A 19,395-nucleotide genomic window follows, 5' to 3' on the forward strand; every position below is an offset into this window, starting at 1 on the left:
TTTGCAGTGTGTTTGTGTCCTAAAGAAAAAAACATAACCTTCAGAAGTATGTCAGAAACAAGATACTAGCATACAAAATTTTATAAAAACCTTACACTGTAGCAAGAAAGACTTTCAGTATTCAAAACGCCGCATGAACTGACTAATACAGTACTGCAAGGTAATCCAAAAGAAATACAAAAATTTCCCCATGTTCCTTAAGGGCCTCCGTAGTTTCCAGTGTGGAAGCAGCAGAAATAATCAAGTGGTTTTCACTTTGCAGTGACAGGCCGTGTTACCTGAACACAATGATCTCCTCGGAAGTGTCCTGCTTCCTCTTGTAGTGCTGCAGGCAGATGTTGCAGCAGTCCTGACGTGGATGGAGCCCTCTGGTGACGGCGGAGCGGAGGTGTGCCAGGGACCAGTGGAGGTTGTGGTTCAGCAGATTTGTTGTTGTTTCAAGCAGAGTCTGAGAGACAGGCACATTTTTTTACTGCTTCTTTCGCCAAAATATGTCTACTGAATGCTATGCTTTTAATTTTTTTTTGTCCCAAAAATGTTTCAGATTATCAAGCTAATTTAATATTGGATAAAAATAACCTGAGTAAATACAGAAGGCAACTTTTAAATTATGATCACTGTAGATGGTTTATACAAACCAGTTGAAACTAGATATTTACATACACTGAATAAAAAGACATACATATTTTTTCTCAATGTCAGAAGTTAAATCAGACGCAAAACAACTTTTCTTGTTTTAGGTCAGTTTGAATTACCCAAATTATGTCGATTTACTAAATGCTAGAAAACTTGTTGAGAACCATTTTTTAGACATTTTTTTCAGAACTTTCCTCGAATTCAAAAGTTTACACACATTTGTTATAAGTAAACTTTACCAAATGTATGGTTTGCATTTAGCAGAAGTTTGCTCTGATTTAACTGCAGACGACAATAAAACAAAATGTGTATGTCCAAAGTTTCCCCCAGAAAACTTGCCAAGCCTGGAGGTTTGGTGCTAGGGCATCCAGCAGCCCGCTGTGTTTTTGAGTTAAAAAATGCTTAAAGTTGACAATATTAAAAATATCACTTGCTAATCATGTGCTATTGAAAGATTGGAAGATTAATACCTGAACACCAACTACAAAGTCTAAAAAAATGCCAACACTTTAAAAATACTCAATTAATTAAGCTATGCTTAAGCTGGTGGCCCACCAGGCTAATAATACACTGGGGAAAACCCTGGTGTCTTTCATAAAAAGACACACAAAGTACCCGGATTCAGTTGTAGTCCACATGTCCCGGAATGAAGACATGTGGACAAAGGGTTACCTGTTCATAGGTGAACGTGTCCAGCATGCCCAGAATGAGTCCCTGGATCTCCGCCAGCTTTCCTCTTCCATAAACTGGATCCTGATTAAAACAATCCAGCAGCAAAAGTTTAAATATTTAACATATCAACTGGAATTCTTGATAAAAATGATCGGATGCTCCACAAAACGTTGCATACATAAGTAATGTTGGCTTGACTTAAAAGGAAGTAAGCCAACGATGCTTATAAAAAGTATTCATCCCCTTGGATGTTTTATGCATTTTATTGATTTTTACAAATCAATTCATTTTAAAAAATACATTAAAGAACTTTAATGTCAAAGTGAAAACTGATTTCTGCAGTAGCTGAGATGGAGAGACTCCACATACAACAACTGTTGGTCTGGTTCTTCACCAGTCAAAGCTTTATGGGAGCGGTGACGAGAAAAGCACTGCTGAAGAAAACTCAGATCAAGGCTGGACTGGAGTTGGCCAAAGGGCATGTGGGCAGAGACTCCATGGTGAAGTGGAAGAAAGAAGAAACATTTATTATCCAGCTAGACGACCACTCAAAGCTTCCAGCTGAATCTACAAGAGATGACCTGAAGACACAAAGGGGGAGGACCAAGAGTGGCCCAGTCAAAGCCCAGATCTGTTCACAGCCAATCTCCAGCAACCTGACATAATTGGAACAGATTAGCAGGAAGAGTGAAGGAAAACTACAGCTGACCCTGGCTGACCAGCTGTGTTTCCTCTGACCTTGAAATTTGCCAAATTGGAATAACAAAAATAATTTCCCTTAAAGGAAACATGTCAATTTTGAACAAACTCAGGATTTTGATAAAACGTTTTTGCACAAGGATGAGGTGGTTTAAAATTAGCCGTATTACAATTGGTGTTTTCTGCAAAACTGCAATGGAGTCACTTTTACTGAGACCCAGACTCCCTGCTGGGATGGCAAATACTCAATACTGCCTGGAAAGGGGGTGAATAATTATGCAATCAGTTATTTTACATTGAATGATTTCATTTAATTGTCATTATCGTGAATAAATCAGTTATTACTTTGACGTTAAAGGTTTTTTTTGTTAATTTTCTTTGTCATAAAGTCAAAATGTTTACCATGATTGATTAATAAAAGCAATAAAAATGGTAAAACATCCGAGGATATGAATACTTTCAATAAGCACCAACTGTAAGTGAATGATCTTTTGCTGGTGAAGCTTACCGTTTCCCTGGTTACAACAACATCTAATGTTAGCATGTCGAGAGCCGACCGACACAATTTCTTTTGTCTTTACTAACTGTTCAAATACATTGTTTCATTCGTTAATCTATCATCACTGACAAATGACAGATACTCACCTGTAGGATCTGCTGAATGATGGCAGGAAGTGAGATAAAGCTGCTCATACAGTTGAGAACCTTCAGGGTCATCTCCTTCAGCCCTGGGACAATCACAGACATGTTACCGCCAATAAACTAATCACAACAAGCCTTGCTCCTCACACAACAGAAACATATCATCTCATGTTCATGTTCTTCTCTACCACTAGTCTGTCTATGCTATCTCCAGTCATGTCAGAACATATAGCTGTAGCTGACCTGAAGGCTGAGAGTCGTAAAAGGGGCTTAAGACCATTTAACATAGCCTGAACAGAAACATGGTGGCCATCTGCTGAGCAAATTCAAATTCACCTCAACAAAACTTCATTAATCCCAGTGGAGAATTAAATAGTCATCGATGAAACTCAGAACGGGAATTATTTCTTTCTTCTTTTTTTTTTTTTAGCAATCACAAGATAAACTAAGAAGAAGACAAGGAGCCTGAAACAGAGCCTTGATGTATTACATCCAGAATAGGGTGGTTCACAGCTGCTTTCTTTTACTTTGGGAGCTTATATTTGTAATATTCTGCAATAATGTTTTTTTTTTTGTTTTTTTTTCTCTAATCGTCATTTTTAAAAGACATCCTGTTTTTCTTTAGACAGTCATACAAATATCTTTTTAGAGTAGAGCTGGCGCAAACATTGGAATATGAAGAGCATTTAGTGCAACATCAAATTCTGCCATTTCCTGTTGAATCATTTAACAATACTGACAAATCCATCTGCTTCACGAGTGCTCTGAAATATTAGCTGAATTATTAAGCAAGTAGTTTGTGTTGCTGTCCAATCATTCAGTATGCTGAGGTGAGTGAATCTTCATCAGTGCAGACAGAACATCTGATTAGTGTAGCAGGAGTTTAAGCAATGTTACTATTGGGTCCAGGGATCAAGCTCTGCCTTCTACAGGGTCAGATCGGTGAAAACTCAATGCTGGAGCAATTTTACTTATGTTCCACATAATGTTTGTGCAACTTTGAGCAAAAAACTTCAAATGATTGGTGCAGGTGGGCATGTTCACCATCTGAGATATGTTTATCGCTGAGCCCCATGACTTCCTTCTGAGAGGCCATCATGGTGTCCAGGAGTGGAAACCACAGATCCTGTGAGGAAAGAGAACCGTCAGCTGTAGAAGTGTAGCTCCCTCAGTTCCCCGCTGCAAACACTTTGGTCACCTTCCTTTGTTCTTGATCAAGGTTCTGACAGTTTCGATGACAGAAGAGAATTATTTGGTTGAGTGAACTCTTCACTGTTGTCAGTGTGAATTCACCATCCGCCTCCTCTTCGTCCTGTCCGTCAACTCCTCCTCCAATGCCGCCACTCATCTCTGCAGTGAGGACATCCAGTCTTTCCTTCAGGGTCTTCAGAAGGAAATGCAAACATTCAGTCAAAACAGCGGCTAGCTTAACACACCAAAAAGCAGACTACTGAGAGAGGACGCCTAGTTTAATCAAAACCTCCAACCTAAAGCAGCTACTTTCAGGAAAGTGTGAAAAGTGAATTCATGAGTACAATTATATGATCTGTACCTGCAGCAATCCAGCAAATGCTCCAGGAATATCTCCCTTCTTCTCCAGCAGATAAGCCTTGGCTTCATTACAGTGGTACTTCTCTGTTATCTGGAGACAGAGTCATGAACTGTAAAGAATGATCACATCCCTTCCTGCTTAATGAACAGATAGAGGCAGTATGAGATGGAAGGGAAGCATTTCTTTTTACAGAGAGACTACTGTGAAGTCCAGACTGATGGTTGGTCTAGCTCCCCCTGCTGGATGATTGATATTGAACATTCATTAGATACAACAGCATCCAGGGACAGTCTATCAACCGGCCACATTTAGAGTCTCTTCACACGAAGTCCTGCTCTCCTTGCCATGACAACGGGAACGTGAAAGATGAAGCTCTGTCTTATGGAACATTCTGCCAGGCATTCCCACCAGACCCTTTGGGCCTGCCAGGTCTGACCGCTATCCTCCCTCACCATCGGAGCCAACTCACAGCTAGGTAATAGTCAGTGGACACCTCTGCCTTTCTCTTCACCCAAGTGTCCAAGACATGCAGCCGCAGAACAGATGAGACGATCATCGAGCTGGGGCCTAACGTGTCCTGGTGCAAAGAGCACATATGGACACCCTTAAGCTTGAACATGGTGTTTGCTATGGACAATAGCAACAGTCAGAACCCTCTCAACGGTAGAACCAGATGAACCCCGAGATAGAGGGCAACGAATATACCCAACTCCAGAGTGACAGCGTGTCCAACCCTTTGCAAGAAGACTGGTTCCAGAACCAGGGCAGTGTGTTGAGGTGAGTACGGCTATTTCTAGCCTCAACCTCACACACCAGCTCAGGGTCCTTCCCCGCCAGGGAGGAGAATTTCCATATCCTGGGATATAGCCGAGGATCAGACTGCCAAGGGCCCCACCTTCAGTAACCCCCATCACACATTGTACCCGACCCGCTCAGGTGGTGAGCCCATAGAAAGAGGGACACATGTTTCCTCTCTGGGTTGAGCCCAGTCAGTCCTTTAGGTATAAAAGACCTCTATAATCTACCCCACCTCGAGGTCTGACTCCAGAGGGGGGCCTGGTGGCCCTTGTCCAGGTGAGGAGATCCTGTATCTAATGTTACATCTCATCATAAGGGATTTTTAAACTGTTCTTTTTAAACCATTTATTAAGAATTTTGTAAATTCCAACAACATTGTAGAGGCGTAAAAACAGTACCTGTATGGCCTCCTCAAGCCTGTAATGCTGGGAGGTGTGGAGAAACTTCAGAAGCTCCTGTGGTTCAAAGCGGCACATCAGGTCCAGCAGAAGCTCATAAAGTTCAGACTCCAGAGGCAGCCGGGACACGGACTGAGATCCTTCTCTGAGAGAGACAGTGACAAGGACAAAGACTCCAAGATCAGGAGGGACAACAGGACGTCTGTAGTTACCAAACACAAGGGGAAGGAAGTAAACAGTACTGAGACTCCAGGAGGCAGCGGAGAAACTGGAAAAGTAGACTGTCGTCCTGCAGAGACACACACAGAGAAGCCTTCTGAAATAAACCACTTTACTATGTACAACTGCTTAATTGCTTGTTAACCCTAATAATGACTAAGCCATGATTGCAACTAAACGCCTGCAGGCCTCTAGAAGAAGTGAAGACGACTTTCTGAAGTTCAAACTGAGTGTCAGAATAAAGCAGGTGATTGAAGTGAGTTTGAATGCAGCATGGTTGTTGGTAGCAGACTGGTCAGTCTGAGTGTTTCAGATAATGTTGATCTGCTGGGTTTTCACACAGAACCATTTCTCATATTTACAGAAGGTGGTCTAAAAATAGTGAACATCCAGTGAGCTGCAGGTGGAAGAGCAAAGACAGCTGTGTGACGTCAGAGGAGGACACACTTTGAGGTAACAGGAAGAAAACAAAAACTCCAAGAACTACTGGTTACAACCAAGATCTGAACAACACCATCTCTGACTGGTGTCACTGTAACTAGCTATACTTACGAGGTTACATTTACTTAAGTAACTTTTTAAAGAAAATATACTTTTAGAAGTATTTTTTTTACTATGCAGTACTTTTTACTTTTACTTGAGTAATATTTTTTTATAAAGTATCACTCCTCTAACCACTCTGAGTAAACTTCACAGTATGAAGAACAAACATGTTTTAACCAAAAATTCACCAGGGACAAACACATGCAGTTTCATAAGTTTTATATTGAAATAAACTGATTTGGATTTTTTTTCTCCTTTTGTTCAACTTTGTAATTATGTTATTTACATTAATTATTTTTATTTTGATCTTTAAAATACCAAAATTTCCACCTTTTTTCATATCTTGGTCCGTTTGTTGATGTAATTCTTAAATATTAAATGCTTGATGTTCTGATCAGTGACTCAGGACTTGAATCACTCAGAATCACTTTTTAGCAAACATTTATTACTCTTACTTGAGTAATTTTTTGGAAGACTATTATTTACACATGTTGAGGGTTTTACTGCTGCCAAGTTGTGGATTCAATTTAAACCTACCTGAAATATATTAGTTATTCTCTGTAGCAAAATGTAGATTTGAGCCTAAAGTTTGATCTCAGCTCTACATCTAAACATCACACTGAAAGAGGATGCATTTAAAAATGGAATTGAAAGCTTTGTGTGTCTGAAGTGATGATGATGAGTTGTTTACCTGCAGCTCAGAGATAATGGTCTGCACCTCCTCTGTGAAGTGCCACACCACCAGGTCAGCTAATTTACCAGGATCCAGGCTTGCCAGCTCCTGTTGTATAGTACGACAACACACTGATGACTGATGCAAATACAAAACAGGATGAGGCCATAGTAGAACATGTTCGGTCCAGCCAAAGTATCTTCCTGAGAACGAGCTGCTGGGAGACGCTGTCTCTCCTCATTACAATCTGACCACCATCCGCAGTGCTCCTGACCTGCATGTGCTGCAGCACCTTCTCCTTGACCTTCAGCTTCTCCTCGGAGCTGTAGCCCGGCATGGACATTAGGTTGTGGATGTAGCTGAAGATTTCCGCCTAACACAGCAGAAAACTATAAATGACTGATTTCAGTAAGTTATTTCATGATAAAAAAGCAATAAAAAAAAGAAGAATCCAATATTCTGCACAAACAGCACATTTACCTGAAATCTGAAGCTAAACCTAGCAGGCGTTTGAATTAGTCCATATTTTAGACGCAAAATAATATGTTAAATACTATTAATATAATGTCTAATAATCAACATATTATTTTAGCAGGAATCATTTTTTCTTTGCTAAATTATAAATATGGTACAATGAGAATCTTATACTTCTATTTCTATTTCAGTACACATAACTAATAATAATTAATGTTGGTGAAAATGTATGAAATCTGTACACTATGTGCAATCCAAACACTTCGGTACCTTTCGAAGTGGGTCCTGTAAGTAGCAGTCCACGATGCGGTCATACAGATGCTTCTGCTCATAAAGGAACTCACAGATCTGGTAGCTGGAGGGCATAAAACACACAGCATCATGTAACAGAAATAACCACTGGTGAAATGGAACATTGGGATGTAATTCTGATTTCTTCACAAGTTAAAGCTGCAGAATGTAACTTTTATAAAAAAAAAAAAAATAAAAATAAAAATAAAAAAATAAAAAAAAAAAAAATATATATATATATATATATATATATATATATATATATATATATATATATATATATATATATATATATATATATAAAAGATGGTAATGGCGAACCAACCGGACATTGTGGTGGTGGATAAAGAACAGAGGATGTGGTGGATGTAGCAATACCAAGTGACCACAACATCAGGAAAAAGGAGCATGAGAAACTGGAGAAATACCAGGGCCTCAGAGAGGAACTGGAGAAGGCCTGGAAGGTGAAGACCACAGTGGTGCCTGTGGTCATCGGGGCCCTCGGGGCAGTCACCCCCAAACTGGAGCAGTGGCTCAAACAGATCCCAGGAACAACATCAGACATCTCAGTCCAGAAATGTGCAGTTCTAGGCACAGCCAAGATACTGCGCAGAACCCTCAAGCTCCCAGGCCTCTGGTAGAGGACCCGAGCTCAGAGGATGAAAGAGACCACCCGCGGAGGGTGAGAAGGGAATTTTATATATATATATATTACATATTTGTTGAAACTGTCACCATGTCATGAGAGTCTTGGATGAGACAGGTAATCTGTGAAAAATTTGAACTCCTTTTCCTTCTCCCAGTGCTAACTAGACACAACCAATCACAACCAACCAATTAGCGCTGTCAATCACAATCTCATGTGGTGCTGCTCATCCACCCTTCTCCTCCACCCTAAACATGCTGAAGTGATTTTCATGTTTAAGCATCAGATGTAGATCACCATGTTTGATTAGCTGCTTACAACTTGGCTTTCTCTGCCAGCGTGAAGAGCCGCTCTTCGTTGAACTGGACCACTCCCCCGACCTGTAGCAGCTCCAGCAGAACCTAAGCAGAGAAACAAACGATACATGTCAGAGTCTGTCCAAGCAGATTGGCGGGGAGATGAGAGTCACGCTTAATAAATGACTTAACCAGTACCGCCAGTCCACCCTCTGGACCACCTGGGAACGTAAGCATCTCTTCCAGGTAGATGGATTCTGACTTAATAAATCTGAAATATAACTTTGACACCAAACATCTATGTTTTTCTGTAAGTCAGAACCAGTGACCCTCTGTTAAACACAGGAAACAAGATGTTCCAGCTCAGCAGAAAACAAAGAGTTCTGGTTCTGAGCTGAGATAAGGAGAGGACATAAAGTTCAGCTGAGTTCCACATTGCTACAATAACTGCTGCCAGCTGAGAAAACAGTGGCCTTGACCCACCTCTCAGAAGACTCTGTTAGGACAACAAGATTCATTTCCCAGCAGGACTCGCCACGTGTTGCTGCTAAAAGTACCAGCAGCAACAAGAAGCTGCTTCAGATACCATGCTACTACTGAGCTTGGTTAGCTCGGCTGGACTGACCAGAACCACATAGAGAAGATTTGGAGTCAGGAGGAAGATGAGAGACACCAGAACCAAAGAACATGGCATGAAGTTCTCTATCAAAAGCAACCTGGACTTCCAGAACCTCAGCAGAACCACAGGCTGGTCTCCTCAACGACACGCTGCACTGATGCAGGAAGTCATGCAAGTTATAGATATGTTTTGACATTTCTGTTCAAAACATCGTTTCTTTTTTTTATTGATCTCGTGTAATATTCTAATTTTCTGAGACAAGAAATTTGGGGTTTTCTTATCCAAGTCAGAATCATGAAAAGACTGATGTTTATTAACCGTTTTAAAGCAAAAGTACATTTTTCACATTTCCTGCTGTGTGGTAAGAATCCATAAAGAACAACATAAATGACTTTATAAACAGCACACCTGGACTTACTGGTTGCAATTCTGGAGACAGATACTTTCTATTTTATGTTGAAACAAACTCAACAATTTCCATTTGTACAATTTTTATCTTTTCTCCCTCGTTCAACCAAAAGCTGGAAGATAAAAGTCTTCAGTCTGGTGCGTTGGCCTCAACTAGCCCTTACGTTTTTTGAAGGACAATTTTGATTACGGACTTCTTAATTCTTTTTATTTGTTTTTTTCTGTTATTTTGTTTATTTACTTTGGATATTTGAAATGTCTTCCAATTCTTATGTTAAATGTTTGTTTCAATTTAAAGTTTATTCATCTTTGAATGTGTTCTTGCATTATTATGCCATTACTATTATTTTACTTGAAAATGGTCTCAAAACAACAATGTTATTGTTTATCGCAATAACTTCTGGAACAATTTATCGTCCAGAAAAATTTGTTATTGTGACAGAATTAGCTGTTTCTACATCGCTTGGTCACATGACTCAGAACAAGGCCCAGGATGATTATCTATTGAGCTACATTTTCATGTTAAAAACAAAAAACATGAAAAGCGTTCTGTAGGAATAGGTGTGCTTGATCCTGCATATTTTCAAAGACAAAGTGTGAGTGGCAGACGCGGTTCTACATTGACATGTACCTGCTGCCGTTCAGTATGTCGAGAGTCATCGTCAGGGCAACAAAGGAACTCCAGCACCTGAGGAGAGAGAAGTCCTTCAGACACAGAAGACAGACAGAGACACAAGGAATTCAACACCGTGCCTTGTCTTCCATCTGCTGTCACTGCTGCAGAAGAATGTCTCAGCGTGAAGAAGCAAAAACACGTTTCTTCAGCTTAGAACATTCTCAACCTGTGAGGTTGTTCTGATGCAGAGGGAATATATCTGGTCAGATGATCATTTCATTTCCGTCTCTCCTCTCTGACTTTCGGTCTGATTTCAGCTGATGATGTCACTGAGCTGAAATGTCTGCGCAGCAAGCTGATAATATGAGCTGACACCACAAATACTAAAAGCTGCAAAGCTTCTGAAACCCATGAGTCACTTAAAAAAGGAAGGCAATGCTTTTATACCTTCATTTGCAGATAGATGCATTTAATTTAAATCAAATATTTTATTCCACTGTTTCTGTGTCTCTGGAGTTCATCTTTAAGGAGAGTTTAAGGACCCTCCAATCTGTATTTATTGCTTAGTTTCTGTCATTTTGGGTTCAGTCTTAATGGGCGGTCCCTTGGTGAGGCTTTTTGGTTCACTTCAAGGTTTTAATGCGCGCACACAAACTTGGAAAGTGAATTTGATGTAAAAACAAAGAGCATTTGCTGATGTCAAAAGTATCGTTTGCAGTAATAAATCTAGTAGAGAATTGTCTACATACCTGATCAAAAAGGTTCCTGTTCACAAACAGTGTGTTATTTGGTTTGGCCAGCTGGCGAGCCAGGAAGGTGAAGAGACCACCGACTTGGGAGGGAGTGAAGTCAGGGTTGTCCACCATGACCTTTCATTAAAACAAATGAGCAGTATATTAATTAATGCACAAAGGAAAACAAACAATAAAAGTGAAATTAATCATGAAAGATTTTCAGACTCTGGTCATAATCATTATGGGTTTCTCAGAAGGTCTCAGTGGACAACTAGCAGTTGTAAACCACCTGTAGAAGCTGCATTTTGGCTTCCTTTCTCTCTTCATTACAGCAGATTCAAAATGTTAATAAAACCCAAATCTCACCTGAAGTAAGATGTCCACTATCCTCTGTTGGTACTCCAGGGCCTGCTTGTCGTTCTGGACATCATCAAACGTCTGGAAGACATACACACATTTCTCCAACCAAGAACATATTTTCTTACTTCAGTCAGCATTAAACAAAGAATCTTTCCATTTGTGAAAGTAATTAGATTTTATGTTATAAAACTTAAAAAAGTGGAAAATTTAGAAATGAGTGCAGATTTTATTGGGTTTTTTCAATGATGAAGGCAGTATACCACGCATAGCCAGCGCTTAGATTATATATATATTATATATATTTTGCTGGATGAAGTTTTTGCGATCACCAATAATAAACAATAAGACTGTTGTTTTAAGGCCATTCTCAAGTCATATAATTCTCATGGAATAATAACACAAGAATTGTGTTATTATTCATTTTAAATTAATTTAAAATGAATTAATTTCAAATATCCACAATAAATAAACAAAACAGCAAATAAAATGACTTATGAAGCCTCTGTAAACAAAATTGTCGCTCAACAGTGGAGCTAGTTGAGACCAAAGCACCAAACTGAAAACATTTATCATCCAGAGAGAAAAGAGAAAAATGATAAATCACGCAAATAGAAATTATTGATATTTTAATTTATCATGTGATTAATTGAGTTATTGCTTATTGCGACAGGCCTATCTGTGTCCATATTAGAGAATATATTTGAAGACTTAGTGTCCCAGATGTACTTGAATGCTGCATGAGCTCGTGTTGGGAAAATCCCTTCTCATCAATGGAGATTCTTCTGTCTTGCATAAATATAAATATAAATGTACAGAGTTTGGTCTGACTGCTCCAGGTAGCTGGTTTACATTCAGATTAGCATTGTTTCAGGTGAGTAATTTAGCTCAAACTCTGTGGTTTATTGTGGTTAAAACATTTGTTATCTGGCATAAAGTTTTGTATGTCAGGTTATATGTTTTATATTTGTGTCCAGATGTAAAACAACACTTCATTAGTTCACTGGAAACTAACTGGAGATTTTTGTGTCAGTTTATATACTCAAACCAATCTGAAATTGGCCAAACTTTGAATAAAAACCTAAAAAAATAAAAAAAAACACAGTATAACTAACAGCTTATTAATGACAGTTGAGAGACAGTCAGACAAGCATCTCACCATGGCAAGGACATTGAGGAACTCCCGAGTGTCAAAGTGGAGGAGTGTGTGAATAAATGGGAAGACTTCCTCCTTCTGTGAGGAGTCGCCTGAATGGAGACGGATCAGGAACTCAAACACCTGATCAGACACAAGCAGAACATAAAAACAAACAAATGTCAAACAAACCGCCTGCTTTCAATAACTCCAGCTACATAATAATATTGTAGAGTGAAGTTATTCCACATCAACATGCACAACACAATGATCTTCAACACACTGTTTTTGTTGAAATGCAGATTCCTGTAGAGACCAAAAGATTGCTTTCACTGGATTTAAATACATTTCTGAAAACCAGTAAAATAAAAATCAACATCACTTTATTTCATGAGCTGTTCTCAAAGAGTACTGGTCGTCTGAATGGTTGACCATACCTGGTATTTGACCTGAACAACCAGATCTTCAGGGATGTCTCCAATCGGATAGGCTCTTCCAGCAAGACAGCAGCTTCATCCCCACACACACACACACACACACACACACGCACACACACACACACACACACACACACACACACATTCAGAGATGTTCACTGATCACAGCACAGTGACGCAATTTCTGATTTTAGTATGCAGAGAGCTATATTTCAACAGGCAACACTTTATTTGAAGGGGGGTGAATAAGACTGTCATGGCACTCTCATAAACATAACATAACACATAAATCATTACTGTTTAAACTTTACCTTTAATAACATAAAGTTACCAAATTTTAAAAGTGCAATCAGTAATACTTTTATAACAAATTTATATCAGTAATGATTTTTTGGTTAAAGTCAAGTTGTCATAAAGACATTTTGAATAATGTCAACTTTGTATTAAAAGTGTCATAATTTACCGAATGACACTTTATGACAACAGTCATAAATATTCATGAAGGCTTATTCATGTTCATGACAGGTGTTTATGACAGTGTCATGACAGTCTTATTCACCCCCACCCTTCAAAGAAAGTGTTACCGACAGTTTTATTTAACATGAAACATGCAGCTGAAAGTAGAGATGCACTGATTTGATATTGAAAAAAAATTCTAGATGGGATATCAGTGACAATGTGCCCAAACCCATAAGGTCAGATCTATTCTGTCTAATTCTATGCTTTGTGCTCTGAGCAATGTTATGCTTTATTGTTTATTTTATATTACATTTAGAATTCATAAATATAATTAAAAAAAAGGTTTGTTGCAGTTTATTCTTAAATGTTTGACCAAGGTAGTCAATATATTGTTTTTGTCACTTTCAGTTCCTTCATTATTTATTTCACTTTGGCTGTTATACTCATATTGCACTGACTGAACAAATTAATGTTGTGTTGTTTTTGTATGTTTGACCAAGCTTGTGAAGCTGTTGGTATATTTATGTGTGCTGTACTGGTGCAGAGTTATTAAATACATTTGTAATTCGGTACATTTATGTATGTGTTTCAAAAAAAGAAACATTTTAAGCCAATCCAGCTGTTTTTCTGTATCAGATCAATATCAGATGATACTAAAACCTCAAAAGTGGGTCAGTGCATCCATAGCTAAAAGACTCCACTGAACTTTTAGCTAGCTTTATTCTGATGTTTCCAGGCTAATCGGTTATTCAGTTAGTAAAACTTCATAAATAAGCCTCAATGGAACAAATACAACAAAACTGGTGAGGGTGATACAGACGTACATTAGAGCAAATAAAACACATCAAAATTAATAAATTTAAAAAAAAATGAGTTTGTGTAGTCACTATATTCTATGCATTTTTGTAAGTACAAAGACAGGCTAAGCCTCTAATATACAGCAGTTTGACACAGGGGGTAATAACCACATCAGGAAGATTTACCTTATGTAAACTAGTAATTTATTCCCCATCACCACATCATCACCTAAAGAAAATGAAACACATGTAAAAAAAAAAAAAAGTATTTAAAAATGTTTTGTGGCAAAATACTGACAGAGAGGAAAAAGAAACTCGAATAGAACAGAAAAGGAAAGTAGAAGGTGCTGGCTTCACCTGTTAGGCTCCGCCCCTCTCTGACTCTGGGACCAATCACTGAAAAGAGTTTCTGAAATAATAAAGGACACAGTTCAGGAGGGCTCTTGGTCCGTTATATCAGAGCACACAGAATGCAGTTTAGATCTTCTGAAGTGTCTATAATTTCCTCAATTAAATGGATGATGAAAAAACTGACAAAGTAAAAAAAACAAAACAAAAAAAACATGTTATCTAAAAGAAACACTTAAACATTGGAAAGCTGAATAGCACTTTGAACCAATCTGATAACTGAAGAACCTGAATAATCTTCAACTTCCAGTTCAGTCAGTCACAAAAACATGCCATTTGTGTGGAACTTGCCTCCATCGGAGTAATGTAGTCATTCATGCCTCGGTTGAAAATATAGATCACTGCATCATAGAGCTGGTTGTTCCAACACACCTGGACCACCTTTACTCATCAAGCCACACAGACAAGCAGAGACAACATGTCCAGGCATTCATACTTCATACTTGTTGTGTTCTATATACAGGATTCATCGTACATCTACACACCTGCTGTATGTCCAGACTTGTGACATCCAGATGGACAATGCATCTCTCCAGGCTGTCCATCATATCGTTGTCATGGTAATGTGCCAGGAGATCCTTCATAACAGGCGTAGTGATGTGACCAAGCCGATTGGCAACGATGTACGACTCCAGTGACTCCAGGAAGACGCCCTTAGCAACCATATTCTCCACTAGCCGAGAGTACAGTTGGTTGAACAGCAGGTCACTGTGAAACAAGGAGCTTCACTCTCAACGGTCAGAGAACCAACACTGACCACTTCATGGAGGTTGGAAAATAAACCACCAAACACTGTCAGCCTTTACGTCACAATCTTAAAATAGAAATGTGTGGACTGCCTTATTGTGTTAGCTCAAGGTCTTTGCCCGTTTTCTGACACCAAATATGTTGTGAACATAACAGACATCAAGCACTTTGAACTGCCTTCTTGCTGAAAATGTGCTATATAAATAATATTACCTACAACCTACCTTATGCTTTTTGTTTCATTGTCACACTTAAATATCAGATCATCAGAGAAAATTAAGTATCCAACAGAAATAACCCAAGTGAGTACAAAATGCAGTTTCCAAACAAAGACATCTGACGCCAATCAAAGTTCAGGATTCAGCAATAAGAAAGAGAGACTGAGAAGAACAAAAAAAAAAACCCACAAAGGTCTGTCTCACATTTACCAAAAAAAAAAAAAAAACACACATCTGGATGATCCCAGAGACTGCTGGGAAAATATTCAACAAGTGGAACTGTTTGGAAGGTGTGTGTCCTGTTAAATCTGGAGTAAAACTAACACAGCATTAAAAACAACACAGCGACAGTCAAACATGGTGGTGGTAGTGTGATGGTTTAATGAATTCTACTTTCTGGCAAAAAACTATCTGAAGAAGAATGCTATTTTCTTGATCTCAAACACATTTAGTGGATGAAACAGGGCAATAATCCAAAGCACATGAAGTTCACCTCTGACTGTTTTTAAATGATGGTTCTGAAGTAGCCTTCAGAACCATCTGAAGAAGTCTTGACTTAAATACAATTGAGATGTTGTAGAGTGACCTTAAACAGAAGGTAATTACTAACTCACATAGGACCATGTTAATTAGTTTGGAGAGATGTTTATGACTTGATGAAATCTGCTGGGTCTCCTTAGATAGAAAACTTTTTAAACTACTCTGAATAATAAACCGGGGTTAAAGCATTGGTTGATAACTAGGATCAATTGGAAGGTTTGTGTGATTCTAGTCATGGTCAGACTTTGTCCTGCCTTTAGAAGGTCAGCATCATTAAAACAATCAGCCACAGCATGACACACACATGTACTCACGCCTTCTGTAGCAGGAGGCAATAATCCACCAGGACTGGTACCACTTCCTGATCCAGGCACAGAGATAAACAGGGAACATTGATTTCATTCACAACAATCAAATCAATCTACTGACATTCCAAGTTTTAAACCAGTCCCTTTTAGTCATGCCAGACACAGTAAGAAGTGTAACAGGCTCAGCTCAAGTAAGTAAAGTGATAATGTGTTCATCAACACCGCAAGGGGAGGCAGAGCCTTACAGCCTGTTTTCTCACTAATCTTGTTTGCAGAATGGCAACTTTTAAATGGAAAATGTTCTTTTTTTTATTTATTTATTTCTATATATTTGACACCATTGAAAAGCTTAGGATCCACACTTTCAGAATCGGTAAATAACTCAGAATGCCCACAGAGGTTTTAATTTTAGGGCAGCGTCTGCACACTACACTGCCTCCAGTTCATCCTGCTGCACTTTTAATTTTTCATGGCTTAGTTTACCATCTGCCTTAATAATTGAAGCTACATGTTCATTTTTTCCCGTTAAATTTAACTAAAATAGGAGGAAATTATTGTATTTCATTTGTCCTTTGGTAAATATGAATCCCATTATTTTTGTGAAAATGTACTTTTAGGAAAATTCTATTAAGGTTTTACACCACTGCTCTTCCTCACTATGGATACATTTGTCTTATTTTTATATCATTGAGAGCTGTTGATCTTACTGTGAACAAAATTGCTTTAATATTCCTAGTAAGTAATGTCCACACGCTGAAGTTTGGGTCATTTTCTCTTGTCATTCATCCACTCACCTTCATGTAATGGATCACTAATGTCAATTTGGTAGCATAACTTATTTTATCACATTGTGATAAACAGTTGCAGTACACTAATGCTGGCTAATGCTGAAAAAGCAAGATAAAAGGGGGTAACCATGGCAATCAGTGACAGTGTAATTTGAGCAGTCACATTATCCATCATGTTTACAAGCGAACATACAATTAAAAACATAATTAAATGTCGTCATCAGAGATTCCATATTTGGTCACTTACTGATTATTCTCACAGTTAAACAGATTAAAAGTTCAAATAAGCCAACGTGTTTCCATTACCTGGAAATGCTGCTCCATGACCTGCAGCTTGCCCTGTTCCGGGCATTTCTTCACAGCGTACTCTGTAAAATGGAGAAGAATCTCTACCATCTGCAAAGACAAGGTGTTTCAAGTTTGAAAAACAAAAAAACCCCAGCAGATTTTACAAAGTGTGTTAAAGGTAAAGACACTCACCTTGTCGCTGATAACCGCCTTCCTTCTCTGTGAATCTCCATGAAGGCCTTAAACAAAGATCCAGAAAGAAAAAAAAATCCCAGCTGTTCTTTTCGTATGTGATCAAACCATATTTAAAAAATAGTTTATATTAACATTAATTATGACCACACCCACCAACCACAGCCTTGGCGGTGCCTTCATGGAAGGACCAGGCCAGAGACAGAGCCTCAGTGAAATGCTCCTGCTTCAGTAAACAGTCCAGACGCTGGAAACAGAGAACATGGGTTGTCTGGGTAACCATGGAAACCCACAGGAAACACACTGAAGATGTGGCTGTAAGCGGATGACACTCAATTGCTTCCACGGACGTCAGTTTCATATTTACATCCTAATATTTCTGTTCTTGTGTACTTCTGTGACCCTTTAGCTTCTTTAAATCTAACACATTGTTTTTGTAATATGATCTCCATATGCCTATAAACAGCAATACTGCTTTTATCATACCAACATTATACCCTGATGAGCTCATCCTCACATATAACTCTATTGGATGAGATCGATTACTTCCTGCCTTAAAGTTAGAGCCATATTCTGACTGCTGCCATGACAGTTGAGGGTTTTATGCAGACATGCGACACTCACATTCAAAAAGATGAAACATGATGCATACCTCTTTCCAGTTCCTTAGGGACATAATGTGAGCTGACTGCAAAACAAGCAAATCAAAGCAAAGCACACACTGTTAAACAACAAGATCAAGTAATATTGTGCTAATGACACCCATATGGTTGGCAATCATCAAAGTATTTTTTTTAAATAGTAACAATAATAGTAAATGTTCCTGTGTTTGTAGAACTGCTGCTTGAAAAATTTCTGCTGGATTTCTAGATTTGGTCATGTGACCTTTTACTACCCAGCCAAACACACATATACACACAACTCCAATAAAACACAGTAGAGTTTGTGTTTGTAACATGACAAAGTTAAAAAGAGGACTAAATATTTTGCACAAGCTAGAAAGCTGAGTTTTGTTCTGTATTAAACTGAGTTTTGTTCTGTATTGAACAGTGATGGATGAACCTACACAGACTAAAGCTAACAGCTACCTTGGTGCCCAGGCAGACGATCTGTCCTGCATAGCTTGACAGTGACTGATAGCAGGCCTTTTCTCCAACCAATGCCTAAAACACAAACACACAGATTTAACAATCTAAGCACATGAACAGCAGATCTGATCGGCTCAGCTGGTGTCTTAGGATGACCACATGTTTAATAAATCGCCGTAACACTGACTAGCACTGACAGCTATTTTAGCAAATAGTAGTAGATAAGCAGGATTTGTCATTTCAGAATTCTTAACTTTCACACTGCAATGTATTTCCAGCATATTTTGAATTTTGGAATATTAAGCATGCTGAAGTTAACTTCAGATTCTTTAAAACACCTGGAACCAAATCAAACTCTTACACATGGTATTTTTCTGGATTCTTTAAATCACATGTGTTAAACTCAATGCCCGGGGGTCAAATCTGGCCCTTTGTATATGGCCCTCTACACCCCAGATGCCAAATTACATAAATCAGTCCCACCGGCTTTTAGTAAGTCTAGGACTGAAAAAATTCACACAAAATCAACAAATCCCCGCATTTTTTGCACTATTGAATAATTCAAAATTTCTTGTAAATTTTCCACAAAAGTGGTCAAAAACATCGAGCTTAAGTGATGCCAACTCCCACCTGCAGGTGGCAGTATTTCTTACTTTTATACCACTGCTGCCTCACTCCTTATTTGTTGTCAAGTTCACATCCGTAACAAAAAGTTGC

At 38.6% G+C, this 19,395-nt stretch overlaps 1 protein-coding gene across 1 annotated transcript in view; it reads right to left on the reverse strand.

The window, feature by feature from the left end:
* The window catches only part of vps8 (VPS8 subunit of CORVET complex), a 35,625-nt gene that overhangs the window by 3,503 nt on the left and 12,727 nt on the right, over positions 1–19,395 (reverse strand). The window contains exons 15-41 of the mRNA XM_014991103.2: positions 18,679–18,753; positions 18,243–18,278; positions 17,747–17,837; positions 17,591–17,637; positions 17,417–17,506; positions 16,329–16,375; positions 14,995–15,217; positions 14,801–14,890; positions 14,459–14,510; positions 14,288–14,330; positions 12,846–12,918; positions 12,433–12,552; positions 11,283–11,354; positions 10,932–11,051; positions 10,198–10,254; positions 8,562–8,644; positions 7,577–7,661; positions 7,107–7,205; positions 6,851–6,940; positions 5,640–5,686; positions 5,398–5,542; positions 4,202–4,291; positions 3,848–4,033; positions 3,694–3,775; positions 2,653–2,735; positions 1,309–1,389; positions 279–448 (exon numbers count right to left, since the gene is read on the reverse strand). Of these exons, the coding sequence (XP_014846589.2) occupies positions 279–448; positions 1,309–1,389; positions 2,653–2,735; positions 3,694–3,775; positions 3,848–4,033; positions 4,202–4,291; positions 5,398–5,542; positions 5,640–5,686; positions 6,851–6,940; positions 7,107–7,205; positions 7,577–7,661; positions 8,562–8,644; positions 10,198–10,254; positions 10,932–11,051; positions 11,283–11,354; positions 12,433–12,552; positions 12,846–12,918; positions 14,288–14,330; positions 14,459–14,510; positions 14,801–14,890; positions 14,995–15,217; positions 16,329–16,375; positions 17,417–17,506; positions 17,591–17,637; positions 17,747–17,837; positions 18,243–18,278; positions 18,679–18,753 (2,477 nt within the window). The remainder of the gene's footprint in view (positions 1–278; positions 449–1,308; positions 1,390–2,652; positions 2,736–3,693; positions 3,776–3,847; positions 4,034–4,201; positions 4,292–5,397; positions 5,543–5,639; positions 5,687–6,850; positions 6,941–7,106; positions 7,206–7,576; positions 7,662–8,561; positions 8,645–10,197; positions 10,255–10,931; positions 11,052–11,282; positions 11,355–12,432; positions 12,553–12,845; positions 12,919–14,287; positions 14,331–14,458; positions 14,511–14,800; positions 14,891–14,994; positions 15,218–16,328; positions 16,376–17,416; positions 17,507–17,590; positions 17,638–17,746; positions 17,838–18,242; positions 18,279–18,678; positions 18,754–19,395) is intronic.

Source organism: Poecilia mexicana, unplaced genomic scaffold (genome assembly GCF_051168715.1).
Source record: "Poecilia mexicana isolate PSO_F unplaced genomic scaffold, ASM5116871v1 scaffold_15, whole genome shotgun sequence".
Taxonomy (NCBI): domain Eukaryota; kingdom Metazoa; phylum Chordata; class Actinopteri; order Cyprinodontiformes; family Poeciliidae; genus Poecilia; species Poecilia mexicana.